A 12,865-nucleotide genomic window follows, 5' to 3' on the forward strand; every position below is an offset into this window, starting at 1 on the left:
GCATAAAATGCTGGTAAGCAATGTAAACACTCATGGTATGGAGTATTTCCAACTAACAATTCAACTCAGTGCTTGCCAAACCATGGATGTGGGGGAAAGAGTAAGAGAATGCATGCATACATTTAAAAGCCTTAAAGTTAAGGATACTAGATGCTCAAAGGCCACTAATATCACTCTTAAAGCCGTAGCCCGTTGTATTAAGATACTACATAAATCAAATTCCTGTGCTTGAGTCTCAGAACCAAGGAAATATCAAGATTGCAACAATCTATTATGGAGGGTGATTCCACTGATGCAAATGATCCCGTTTTTAGAAATATAGCTCGTCTTGCATATCAGCACATGAACATTTCTTTACCATTTTACATTGACAGCTGTAAAGAAAGAAACAAATAGAAATAATAACAATGTTGATATGCTGGCATAAGGAACATGTTTACAAATGCTGGTAAAGGTACAGTAACACAGAAAAAACGTTTTAAACTTTGCAGACCTGAATAGTGTGCCCCTCTAGGCCAAATATAATTCTGCCTCCTCATCCTATAAATAGTATTCTAATGCCCATGTAAAAAATTATAAAAAAACATGATTTTTTTTGTTATTTTTCATTTTCATTTTCTTAAAAAAAAAAAAATCATAAGAAATTAATTCTATACAACATAAAAAAATACCCATATCAAATGAAAAATAGGAAGAAAAAAAAATCATTTAGCTGTCTAAATACACAGTGAACTAATAATAAAGGGAATGGATTTGGGGAGTCTGCCACTGGAGACAAAAGATGGAGGGTGACCGGACCGCCCACACCCCCAGGGGGCGCCCTAACACTATCACCAGGAGGTCTCTTTGGGGTCCTCTGAGAGCGGGAGGGAGGGAGGAAGGAGAGGCAGCGTGCTGGGGACCTGCTTGGCCACCAGGGTCTCCTGCTTCTTGGAGCTGCAGCAGGGTTTGAAGATGCGCGGGTCGATCATCACCTCACCAAACCGCCCTTTGTACACGATCCCACAGCACACCTTCTGTCTGCAGGGGGGAGAGAGACACACACACTGATTGGTACCAGATGATTGACGACACTCTGATCAGTTCTGGGGGTTTCCTTGTTCAGGATACAGACAGGGTTCCGACAAGTTTCAACAAGTCACATTTAAGACCTTTTTTTTAAAGACCTCTTTGAATAGAATTGTAGACCTATTCGCGACACCATACGATAGCTTTTTGTCATCCTCGAGGTGATGAAATGAGGGATTTCACTGCCATACAGACAAAAAAGGAAGCGTATTGGCATTTTTTTGGTTCCAGCTTGATTAATTTCCGCATAAATAGATGTGGTCTGACTGATTTCCTTGCAGGATCTCATTTTCAGACCTAACACCTCATTTTTAGACCGAATAACTGAAATGTAAGACCTTTTTAGGCCTTGTAAATCGGATTGCTGGACTTTAGACTTTAGGGACCGATGGTATTACCGTTTCCAGTAGGAGCGGTCCAGGAAGGAGAAGACAGACGGAGTGGAGCGTCTCGTCTTGGACTCGATGTCTGAGGGGTCGTCTGACTGGTTGCTGTAGCTGGGGGACTGAGACGGAGACATGCTGGAGGTGGTGCTGTGGGCGTCTGAGTCTGAACGGACAAACAGGACAGAGTTATTCACATGCTTAATATATCGTCACCGTCTTATGTTATATTTTCAAGTTTTGTAAAAAAAACTGTATATAAATAATATATAATATAAAATAAAAAACATGTAAAAATATATTTATTCTATAATATATACAAATAAATAACAATAAACTGAACCAAATGTAGAATATGATATTTAGGCAAAAACATCATTTTCCTCAAGTGCCATTTTTGTGACGACATATCTACCTAAAATAAAGCAATGCAAGCAATACTGTCACATGACGTCTAAGAACGTAATTGAACAAAGTGGTCAAACATTGTTACAGCAGTGTTGTGATACTCTCTCATCTAACAGGTTGAAGTCAGGTCTTACTCTGTCGTTTCAGCTTGTGCAGCCTCCTCAGCTTGCTCTTCTTCTTCCCATCAATGTTCTTCACCTTCTTTGGTTTGGTCAGCTTGATGCCCGGCCCGGCTCTGGCATCCACAACCTGGTGTCACACAGTCAACATTAACTACAACCTCCACACAGCATCATACAGTAAACATTAACCCTTCCCATGTGTCCCCAGCACTACCATAATTAGGCCCCTATACTTTCTTTTATTACTACTTGATCTCGAAAGAAAATATTACTCGGTAGAAAAACGCTATACAAGTCTTATGTATTATTATTATTAACTACAACCTCCACACAGCATCATACAGTAAAGATTAACTATGACATCAATGTTGTGACAGATGACCAGGAGGTCAGATAGAGTGTCATCATGGGGTTCTTACGTGGTTCCAGTTCTTCTTAGATCCATTGGGCAGTTTCTTCCACCTCTTAACTAGCAGCACACAGGCGTTGCAGATGTCTCCAACACGATCCTCTGACAACCTTGATGAACAGAAACATAACAAGCCTATATTATTACAGATTTTCATGACAGACATAATTGAGCAAAAACATAGGGGAAAATAACAAACGTGTGCAAAGCTAGAACATTAATCCAATCCATCTACAAATTAAGTAGATAAGTAGATTTTTCTTTTCTAGCACTTGTTTCACCTTTTTATAGCACTTGCCAATTTACTGGAAAAACAATGTGCAAGTTGTGTATTCCTACTAGTTCAAAAACATAATGTAGGCTACAAGGATTTAACAATAATTAAATGGATTTGAATCCTACAACACAACGAAGCGTCGGAACTCACCCAAAGCACAGCCTGAACGTCTCCTCGTACCGGCTGCTGTCCGTGAACCTGGAGCTGGAGGACTTAGTCTTGCAAATGCAGCATCCTTCATGACTGCGATAGATCTTCGACTTGTGGAAACCAAACATGTTGACGGAGGGAAACCCTGCGGATAAAAAGTACAAATACGTGAACAATTCTGACTTGTATATCTTATGTTCAACGCAAAATCGCAACAGTCAGTGCTGCCGGAGCCTTGCTCCACGGACGGTAAGTGGGCGGTCACCCCACGCGCTCAAAGCAGGGAACAATGCTGTTGTCCAAACACACTAACACCTTAACTACGACCTGACTTTCTTTTACTGATCAACTTAACGCCACAACATACAGTCGTGTAAGCCATCTTCAATTGCTTTATTTAGACACACAATTACACAGCAGAAGTCCATAGATAGAAGATGTTCGCATGTTGCTGCAAGTTGAGTATCATGATCATCCCGCTATGGTTGAGATGAGACCAGACAGTCAGACTGAGACAAGGAGCTTTTGAATAAACAAAGCTCACTGGATGGACACACAAAAACCCACACAAAACACGGGGGGTTGTCGAGACCGTTTCTGACCACATATCTACCTGATTAGCAGCTACTTTTTTTATTTTTGCATAAACAAATACAAGTGCGCACTTAAAGAAAACAGCGATGTCTGTGATTGTTGTTACTAAGCAGCGATCAGCCCAGCAGAGAGCTGCAAACAGACAGCATCTGGCAGAGCCCGGGACAATGTCAGCATGATCTTGTGAGTTTAGAATGATAAGGTTCTATCTCCGTTTAGGGCAGTTCAGAGATATTGAGCGTCAAAGTGTTTACATTCCATTATGTTCTGTGAGATGGAACCTTTGTATTTTATTAATTACTGGCTCAAAAATGTCAACATTTTAAAAATAACACCACACAGGCATTAATAAACACCTAATGGATCAGATTATGTAAAAAAACCTCAATTTGGCCAAAAATGGAGATAGAACCTTATAATTCTAACGTCACGAATTCTGGCAGAGCCGAGACAATGACGCCATCGCGAATGTTTAGCGGGCAGCTTCTCTCTTCATAATACGACAACGCGTCACCACGAAAACTGGACGAAATCACCACAACTTCATACCGATCTCATTCACTGATACTGATCTCATCAGAGGTTAATAAAACGTGTGTGAGTCAGCCCGGAAAGAGCAAAGGCAGCATGTCAGTGTGTAAGCTTAGCTAGGCAGTTATTAAAGGAGGAATGGTGAGCAGAAAGGGAGAGGGAGGAGAGGAGCTGGGAGGAGAGGCACAAAGCTGCGCCAACAACACTTATTAAGAAAGCGATACATTATTGAATCGGGCGGCAATTATATAGCATGATAATTTTATCCGCTGTAGTTTATTGTGTGAATTCAAAACTGCAAATAATTAAGACATCGGACTGACAGACTTTAAATTCAAACTTTTAGCGCCAAACAGCTTCAATCTTCTGGACTTATTGTTGTTAGCTTGCTAGCTCTGGTTAGCCTAGCCGCCACGCCGCGCTGCTCCCCATTGTTGCGACGAGCACATTGGCAGATAAACACACTAACACACACGACAAACTACACTTTGCCATTGTTGGAAAGTTAAAACCAAAGCATTTTATGCATCCTTATAATTAGTTTCCGCAAGCAAATGCCGTAAAGAGAAAATAACGGAGGACTTACCGGACAAAAACTTTGAATCTTCACCGTTTTCCTTTGCACACACACTGCGCATGCGCCTTACTACTACTACTACTGCATACAGCTGAGCATTACCATGTCATTAGCATAAAACAACATGGGCGCCGTAGAAACTCCATATAAGGAGTGCACCGTACGCGTTTGAACGCACGTTCGACCAATGGATGTTCTCAGAGCATGGTATTTAAGAATGCTGCATTGTGGGAGGTGTAGTGAATCAGTGCGTGAGTGAAGAGTTGGCGCCACCTTTTGATACTACATGTCCCAGAGTTCCTCCAGTCAATGAAATTAGAATAAAAACAGGCTCGGAAATGGCGCCAATGAGTTTGTTTACGTTTTAAACGAGCAGTTGATACAATGTGTCAATTGTGTATTTCTTTGCTAAGTAGGTTAAATCAACAGTTCGTTTCTAGTTCCTTGAATAGAAATCCCCATTTCTAAATATTAACATATATGAACCAGTAATAATCCTGTTATATATTTTATAAAAAGAAAATAAGTCATTATTAATGCATTTCTGTAATTTTATTCTGTATATATTTTTTTACACTGTACAATTGCTCACTTAGTAAACACTACATTACACAGCTATGTAAATAAATGTACAACAGTATTTAAAAACAAAACACACTATATATATATATATAGCCATCTCCCAAGATACTCATGAGGGTCGTACATGGACTAGTACAACACAATCCAGACAATTGTTGGCACAGGAAAGACATCCTTCATCTACTTCCATTCTTCTTCATCATGTGCATCACGGTAATATGCACAGAGGAGGTACGAATGATTCTTATCTATAGTTCTAATGTTGACTTTTTTTTGTGGGGTGGATATTGCATAGCAGAGACCCAACATTATCAGAGGAGTTATTGAATGTGGCTTCATATAGCAGCCAAATGTACCACTCTTCATGAATTTAACTGGAAATCAGCTCTTAATCATTTTAAACAATCTGAAACAGACACGATGCAATCCTGTCAGGAGTGTACCAACTTACAGAGCAGAACAGGTGCAGAGTTACGAGTTGTCGGGGAGAAGGATTTACTGGTTAGAGGTATTTACACGAAGGCTGTCATTTTTAAAAATGACCCACTTTCCACCAAGCCAAGGTTATGAGTACTGTTGAAGAGTTACTTTGTCAAGTTTGAAGCGTTGACATGGGCTTTTCTCCTCCAACTGAATACAATTGTGCATCACTAGCATACGCTACATTATCTTATTCATGGAGGCGGAAACCTCTTCTCAGCCAAAGTTATTCCATATACAAGATTCGCAAACTACTGCATTTCCCAGGGGATTTACCCAAAATGTACACACTGTCATATTGATGTAGGTGAATCCAGTTTTCCACGCTACAAAACATCTATCCCCCTGTCATATTCATACTTATAAAGCATACTTCTACATCATTTTGCTTCAAGCACTGTTATGACAGTTAGAATTAGATTTGACAACAGAGCAAGCAACTTGACAGACATATCAAAATAATACTGTTCTTCTCAGAAAATATATTAACAGTTTTTTGTGTTCCTTGTTTTCCTTTTTAAATATAGCCATTGTCAGCAGTTCACAATAACAATGAAAATATTTAGCTTTCAATAAAACAGTATAGCACAGGTGAGTCATCTTCAACAATGTGAAAATCATGGATCGTAATAGAAAACATTGTTAACGTCTAACACCGACATTGTTGAGGATAAAAATAACAACACGTTTCGAAAGGCCCATTGCACTTCATATATGGCAAATGCAACAGTAGCTTTAATATAAGCCAGAAATCGTCCTTTGTTCAAGTCTCTTTCTGCATTAAAAAAAGGTTTAATTGTTCTTTAGTGGTCCCCAACGGACTTCCTGGTCTGGTCCGATTGGTGCAAACGAGGGCCTAGATACCGATGCCTTTGACAAGCGAAGCCTCTAGGACAATGTTGAACTCCTGCAATGTCTGGAGCACTCTGATCAGAGAATTGACCAATGAGTGGTCCTTTATCAGTGCTGTGTCCTCGTACATCTGGCCTGTGATTGGACAGTCTGCAAGGAGGGCGATCCAGTGGTGCAGCAGGTGGTCTCTATGAGGAACAAAGACAGATTATTATTAATAATAATAATAATAATAATAATAATACATTAGACTTATATAGCACTTTTCTAGACACTCAAAGACGCTTTACAAACTGAAAAGATCGAGTAGTAATAATAAAAAGAAACAAAAAATAAATAAAAGAAAGTATAGGGGTCTTATTAATTTTTTGATTACTCAATCAAAATCTAAGTGTCTTTGTAGGACAATCTACTCTGTACACTGCAATTACACCTAGATTTTGGGCGGAGAAGCGGCCCAAACAAGCAACGCCAGCGTCCTCTCTCGACCGGCATTTTAGGCATTAAGGTAGATTAACAGACTTGACTCAATCTCAAAAGCATTCAGGGAACTTTCTTAGTGGATGACACCTGCTAAAAGACCCAAAAAGGGGGTCAGGCTTTGTTATGAGTAATCATTCTTCAGTCATGTCCTGTCTTGTCGTGTGTCACTTAAAAAGCATTCTTTCACAGAACAAAGAGTAGGGTATTTCATTGAAGTTGCAGGTGCATTTTTTTTAGCTTACAATCCTCTCTCTCTCTGCTATAAAGGTTAGTACATACAAGCTCTTGCTGAGAGACATACAGTGCGAGTCCATGATTTGTTCTTGCAATTAAGTTGACCCCCCTTTTGCCCATTACTGACCCCTCCCTGTCCCTAGCTCTTTAGCTGTCTAGTTTTAGGTTTTGTAGTTTTAGTTTAGTTAGTTTTAGACTAGTTTTAGTTTTAGACTATGTCGTTTTTGTTTAGTTTTAGACTATGTAGGCCAGGTTTTGTATTGTATTTGTTTGTGGTGGATGTTGTATGCCTGTGAACAGGTCACACTTTAAAATGAGCCCTTGGGGCTCAATGTGTTTTTTACCTGTATAAATAAAGGTAAAAAAATAATTAAAAAAATACAGAGACTGCGCTCCTGTGTTTACGGTGTCCTGTGAAGGACATCTCACCTGGCTCCCAGACACACCAGCATCTGGAACTTGCCGTCCTTGCCGATGTTTCTAGACGTGTTGTTAATGGCGCGCATGAAGCGGCAGAAATGGCGCACTCTGGTCTGCCAGTTCTCGTCCGGAGTCGCCTCCCTCTGCTCCGCACTCTCGAAGTACACTTGTGACTTTTCTAAAAAAAATAAGAAGGAATCAAAGACACGAGATATCAATGATACGATTCAATGTCGATCGAGTGGGGTGTCCAAACGTTTGACTGGTTCTGTATGTATGTACAGTATATGGTAGAACAGATGGGGATGTATCGGAGCCGGTACCTAAGAAGTCCCAAATGAAGACGTTCTTAAAGAGGCGTGGTGATTTGAAGCCGTGCTGGAACACCTGCTCCAGAGCCCAGACTAAGCCAAACTCCCCACACAGCAGAAGGGTAAGACTGCCCCTCTACAGAGAAAACAGAGAGAGAAGACAGACAAGAAAGAAAGAAGAGGAGTATCGTCAATATTGTCTCTTTTCATAGACACACGTACATCATTGATAACTTCACAGACATTTAGACAAAAGCTGCCTCTATTTTATATATATCTTGATACCTTTGATTATCTATCTAGATGGGACTAGCACTAGAGTACATTTCAATAATTATGATCAAAACACCCATCTTTTTAGTGTTGCCTTTAAATGACAAAATCATTCAATTATGATTATATAACGATTGGAGCACGTTGAGCTGCAACGTTTGCAGGAAAGTGCTATACAAATAAAGGTTATTATTATTATTATTATCTAGTTCCACCCACACATCCGCTGTGCCCCGTGTCTACCCGCTCATTACAACTACACGTGTACGAGGCTTAAACCACATCAGAGGCTCCTGGGGTGTGTACAGGTAAGGGAGGGGCGGTGATGACTAAGAGGAAGCGTGCCACGGCTTGTCTCTCTGCCAGGGCTTGTCTCTCTCTCTCTCCCGGGGCTTTTCTCTTTTCTCTCACCTCTTTCTCTGGCTTGTGGAAGTGCTTGACAATCCCGTTGATGGCCTCCCCAACTCCCTCCTGGATCTGTCCCGTGTTCAACTCTGGTTAACGACAAGAGAGGCAAGAGACAAAAATCAGTCTAATGAATTGAAGACTAACGACGACACCAGACCTTCACAAGGAAGCAGCTCTCAGGTGCTGTAACAAGGTAGTGGTAGTGGTGGTCTAGTGGATAGTGAGTTGGACTGGTGATCGATCGGAATGTTACAAGTTCAAATCCCAACTGAAACACCACCACTAGTGTGTCCTTGAGTAAGACACTTAGCCCTCAGTTAGCGACAAAAATCAGTCTAATGAATAGACTGAACACCAGACCTTCATAATAATATCTTGGTTTTATATAGCGCCTTTCACAAACCCAACAACGCTTTACAGATTTTACAGACAGAAAGTCAGACAGACACAACAGAAAACACAGAGACAGCGACAGTGACAAAACCAGACTAGGGGCCAAAGGCCTTGGTGAACAGGTGAGTTTTGAGGGCTGATTTGAAGGTGTCCAGGCCAGGGTAGGGGCGTTGCGGATCACCGTGGGGAGCACACAAGGAAGCAGCTCTCAGGTGCTGTAACAAGCTAGGGTAGTGGTGGTCTAGTTCGATAGTGAGTTGGACTGGTGATCGGAACGTTGTGAGTTCAAATCCCGCCTGAAACACCACCACTAGTGTGCCCTTGAGTAAGGCCCTTAGCCCCCAGTTACTCCAATGTCAAGTGTAAGTCGCTTTGGATTGAAAGCATTAAAAGGATCTGTGAAAGGTATGGATAGAGTCAGACTCACTTGGTTTGCTGTTTGGCGAGATGGTGACGAACCTCCTCATCATCCCGGGGGACTGCTGCATGGGCGGGGTGCGGCACAGCCGGTCGTCGTTCTCTGAGCTGGGGGTCACCAGTTCCCCCACCAGGACCCTCTCCAGACTGCCGTCGTCCACCCCCTTCCCCAGCCACCGGCCGCACGGGAACCTGCGCCACACACGCCACACACATGCCATTAAATTATTTACACATAATTCTCTCTTGTGGCGTTTCTTTTGATATTAGACGTCGATGGGATATATCTGACAGGTACAGTACCAGTTGAAAGTTTGGACAAAAGTTTAGACACACTTTCCCTATTCAATGGACCTATCGCTAAGCCACGCCCCAAAATAGAAATTGTCCAATCATATCACAGCAAAAGTCACTACAGGCAGAAAACTCGGACAAACAACTCGCTAATATCTGATGGGGAAAAGCTTCTAGACAAAATATTCTTGTCATCTTTAAAAAAAACATGTCTATTACTTGCTATGGTAAATCAGAAATCAGAAATTTGCCAAATCCCGCCATTGTAAGTCATTGAATGTCGTTCAGTCACGTTCGGTCAGTCAGTCACTGCAAGTGAAGCGTTGTTTGTTTGTTTGTTTGGAGTTGTCAAAGGGGGCGTGGCTTAGCGATAGGTCCATTGAATGGGGAGTTGTGTCCAAACGTTTGACTGGTACTGTAGGTGTCAGGTAGGTAGCTGGTCGCTGGATCTTTCACCCACTTGTAAGCGTGTCCTGTGATCTCGTTCCGGACCATGACACACTCCACCAGCCACTTGGCGTAAAGCCCTGAGTTATCATGGCCCATCTGCACCGTGGTCAGCTTTCCCAGGTTCTGGCACTGGGTGGGAGAGAGAGACAAGAGGCGTGGTTGGCATACAGTACCAAATAGAAAAGAAGAGAGCCGACACCGCAGAAAATGTAAGCGAGGTGCTGGCAACGGAACACAATCCAATTAAAAGAAGTAGAAGCCGCACACTCGAGTTCCAGATGCAACAAAATGTGGTTTAATAGGACAACGGTTTCGGCCGTAGCCTTTGTCAAGTCTTAAATACAAATACAGTATTTAAGACTTGAGAAAAGGCTACGGCCGAAACCGTTGTCCTATTAAACCACATTTTGTTGCATCTGGAACTTGAGTGTGCGGCTTCTACTTCTTTTAATAACATACAGTACCAGTCAGAAGTTTGGACACACTTCCTCATTCAATTGGATGAATACTTGAGTGTATTGACCTATTCAGTACTTTCTACAAAATAAATACATACAACATTACTAATTGCATTCCTGTTTTGTTCGACATCTACAAGGGAAGTACCAACCTCGAAAGTGATCTCCTGAGTGTTCTTGGGGACCTGGAGCACGCCGGTCTCAGCCAGCTCCCCAGACACACACACCCAGGGGTTGGCAGTGAACATGGAGCCTCCGAGCTTCTTACTGGGGATGACCAGCACGTGGTACGGGATCACTGTAGGACACAGAGACACAGAGGGACACATGAGACCACTGACACTGACTGAGGTGAAACGTGACACTGGTCTGGTGAAAAGGGGGAACAAGTCGGCAACCAAATCAAAATGTTCGTTTTCTTTTGAAACACGGAAATACATTTCAACGTTGTTAATAAATAATAATAATAATAACTTAAATGTATATAGCGCCTTTCACAGACCCAAGGTCGCTTGTTGAGAATCACAACACATGCTCGCTAGTCAAGCTAAAATACTGCAACACAATGGATTGGGTGAGTAATCCCCACTGCTACCTAGATAACTATAACACTACTTTATATTGTTAGCACGCTCACAAAACAAGCTGCGTTAGTTGACTAGCGACGTATCAGTGATTTTCAACAACGCGGAAATGTATTCACAATTTTCGAAAGAAAAGTCAGATCGTTACATCGGATCCCGATATGAGGACCAAAGCATTAGAGCGTGACACGTATGATGTTCAGTGCCGTGGCCAGACTGTTTGGAGGGACGTCACTCACTGATGGTGGTGAAGACGTTGGTGAAACAGAAGTAGTCGACGGCGTTGAAGGACAGCAGGTGGTAGAGGAACTGCTCTTTCTCATCATCACAACGCAGGAAAGCATAACGCTTATACAGCTTCCTACAAGACACAGGAAAACAACACATGAATTAATTATGACAAAATTACCATTATTATTATTATTATTATTATTATTACTATTATTTTCTAAACATTTTTGGTATTGTAATTCATGACAACTTAGAGGCGAAGTCAAAAGCTGGTGAATGTGTTCGTTGGTAAACAAAAGAGAGGTCACAGCACCTCATCTACATCCCCCTGAATGTGACCCACTTCCTCGCTGATACCTCATCAATTATGAAAACCCCGTAAATGTTTAATACAGGGTTGTACTATTAAGTTTGGGTATTTCAAAGGAGCTCATGTATTATACATGCACAGTTCTCAGACGTAAGGTCGGTTTCAGCTGTAGCAGAGGGCCATTGCGATGCATATTTTGTGAGGAGCCCAAGCATTAAAGGAGACTTACGGCAGTAATAATAACGCCTCTCTTCTCTTCATAATCATAATATAATAATATATATAGGTCAGGGTTTGGTTAAGGCTAGGATTAGGTTAGGCTTTGGTTAAGGCCAGGATTAGGTTAGGGTTTGGTTAAGGCAAGCATTGAAGAAGACTTACGGCAGTAATAATGTAATAATATGATTCATAATAATAAGAATTATGATTAATAGGACGTAGTCTTAAATTACGCTGAATGTGGTGTTGTTCCACATACTAAGGCAAGATGAGGAAAAGTGTACTAGGTCAGAGCTTGTACTGTGTTGTTACTGTATGGGCTTATCCATTTATCTTTTTAATGACCTGTATTGTATTTGATGACTTATTAATTTCATTCAGTATTAAGTTTGCTATGTACGCTTTTACTGTGTGATGTTATTTCATCTTAGTAGGAAGCCTTTTTATAACTGGCGAGGGACTATGGATGAAAATTAGCCTTCTGGCTAAATCTGGCATATTTTAAAAAAAATGATGTTCATTAATATGCACTGTCCCTTTACAAATGAATAAACATACATACATATAAACATAAGAGAATCAGCCTTTGTAGACAGTTTAACGGGACAGTAGTTGAGTGTGTGTGTGGTTCTGCTCACTTGGTGAGCTCGTGGTCTGACAGCAGCTGTTTTAGATGTCTGGACAGCAGCTTCTTCTCCATGGAGAGGCGGACCCAGGCCCGGGCCTTACCCACGTCTGTCTTGATCTCACCGATGTTCTGGATGTGCCTGAGGAGGACAGAAGATGGCAGAGGAACACTGCTGTCAGAGGAGGACAAATGTGCACTATACACACGCACATGCACACCCAAACACACAAACACACAAACACACAAACACATACACTAACACACACACACAAACACGAACCCAAACACAAGAGTAAACGCAAACGCGCGCGCACATGCA

General features: G+C 41.6%; 2 protein-coding genes across 2 annotated transcripts in view; both read right to left on the minus strand.

The window, feature by feature from the left end:
* Positions 1 to 830: 830 nt before the first annotated feature.
* sinhcafl (SIN3-HDAC complex associated factor, like) lies at positions 831 to 2,945 on the minus strand (the record flags this gene model as incomplete). The annotated part of the gene is made up of 5 exons (XM_080528094.1): positions 831 to 1,020; positions 1,467 to 1,617; positions 1,994 to 2,108; positions 2,401 to 2,500; positions 2,818 to 2,945. The coding sequence occupies 5 exons, from the start codon at positions 2,943 to 2,945 to the stop codon at positions 831 to 833; spliced, it is 684 nt and encodes a 227-aa protein (XP_080384220.1).
* Positions 2,946 to 6,437: 3,492 nt separating this feature from the next.
* The window catches only part of dennd5a (DENN/MADD domain containing 5A), a gene marked incomplete at both ends in the record, with an annotated part of 61,030 nt that continues 54,602 nt past the window's right edge, over positions 6,438 to 12,865 (minus strand). Inside the window, 9 exons of the mRNA XM_080528946.1 lie at positions 6,438 to 6,621; positions 7,580 to 7,748; positions 7,894 to 8,017; positions 8,566 to 8,648; positions 9,383 to 9,564; positions 10,127 to 10,245; positions 10,727 to 10,872; positions 11,398 to 11,519; positions 12,557 to 12,685. Of these exons, the coding sequence (XP_080385072.1) occupies positions 6,438 to 6,621; positions 7,580 to 7,748; positions 7,894 to 8,017; positions 8,566 to 8,648; positions 9,383 to 9,564; positions 10,127 to 10,245; positions 10,727 to 10,872; positions 11,398 to 11,519; positions 12,557 to 12,685 (1,258 nt within the window). The remainder of the gene's footprint in view (positions 6,622 to 7,579; positions 7,749 to 7,893; positions 8,018 to 8,565; positions 8,649 to 9,382; positions 9,565 to 10,126; positions 10,246 to 10,726; positions 10,873 to 11,397; positions 11,520 to 12,556; positions 12,686 to 12,865) is intronic.

The sequence above is a fragment of the Nansenia antarctica genome, assembly GCF_963989245.1.
Source record: "Nansenia antarctica genome assembly, chromosome: 4".
Lineage (NCBI taxonomy): Eukaryota > Metazoa > Chordata > Actinopteri > Argentiniformes > Microstomatidae > Nansenia > Nansenia antarctica.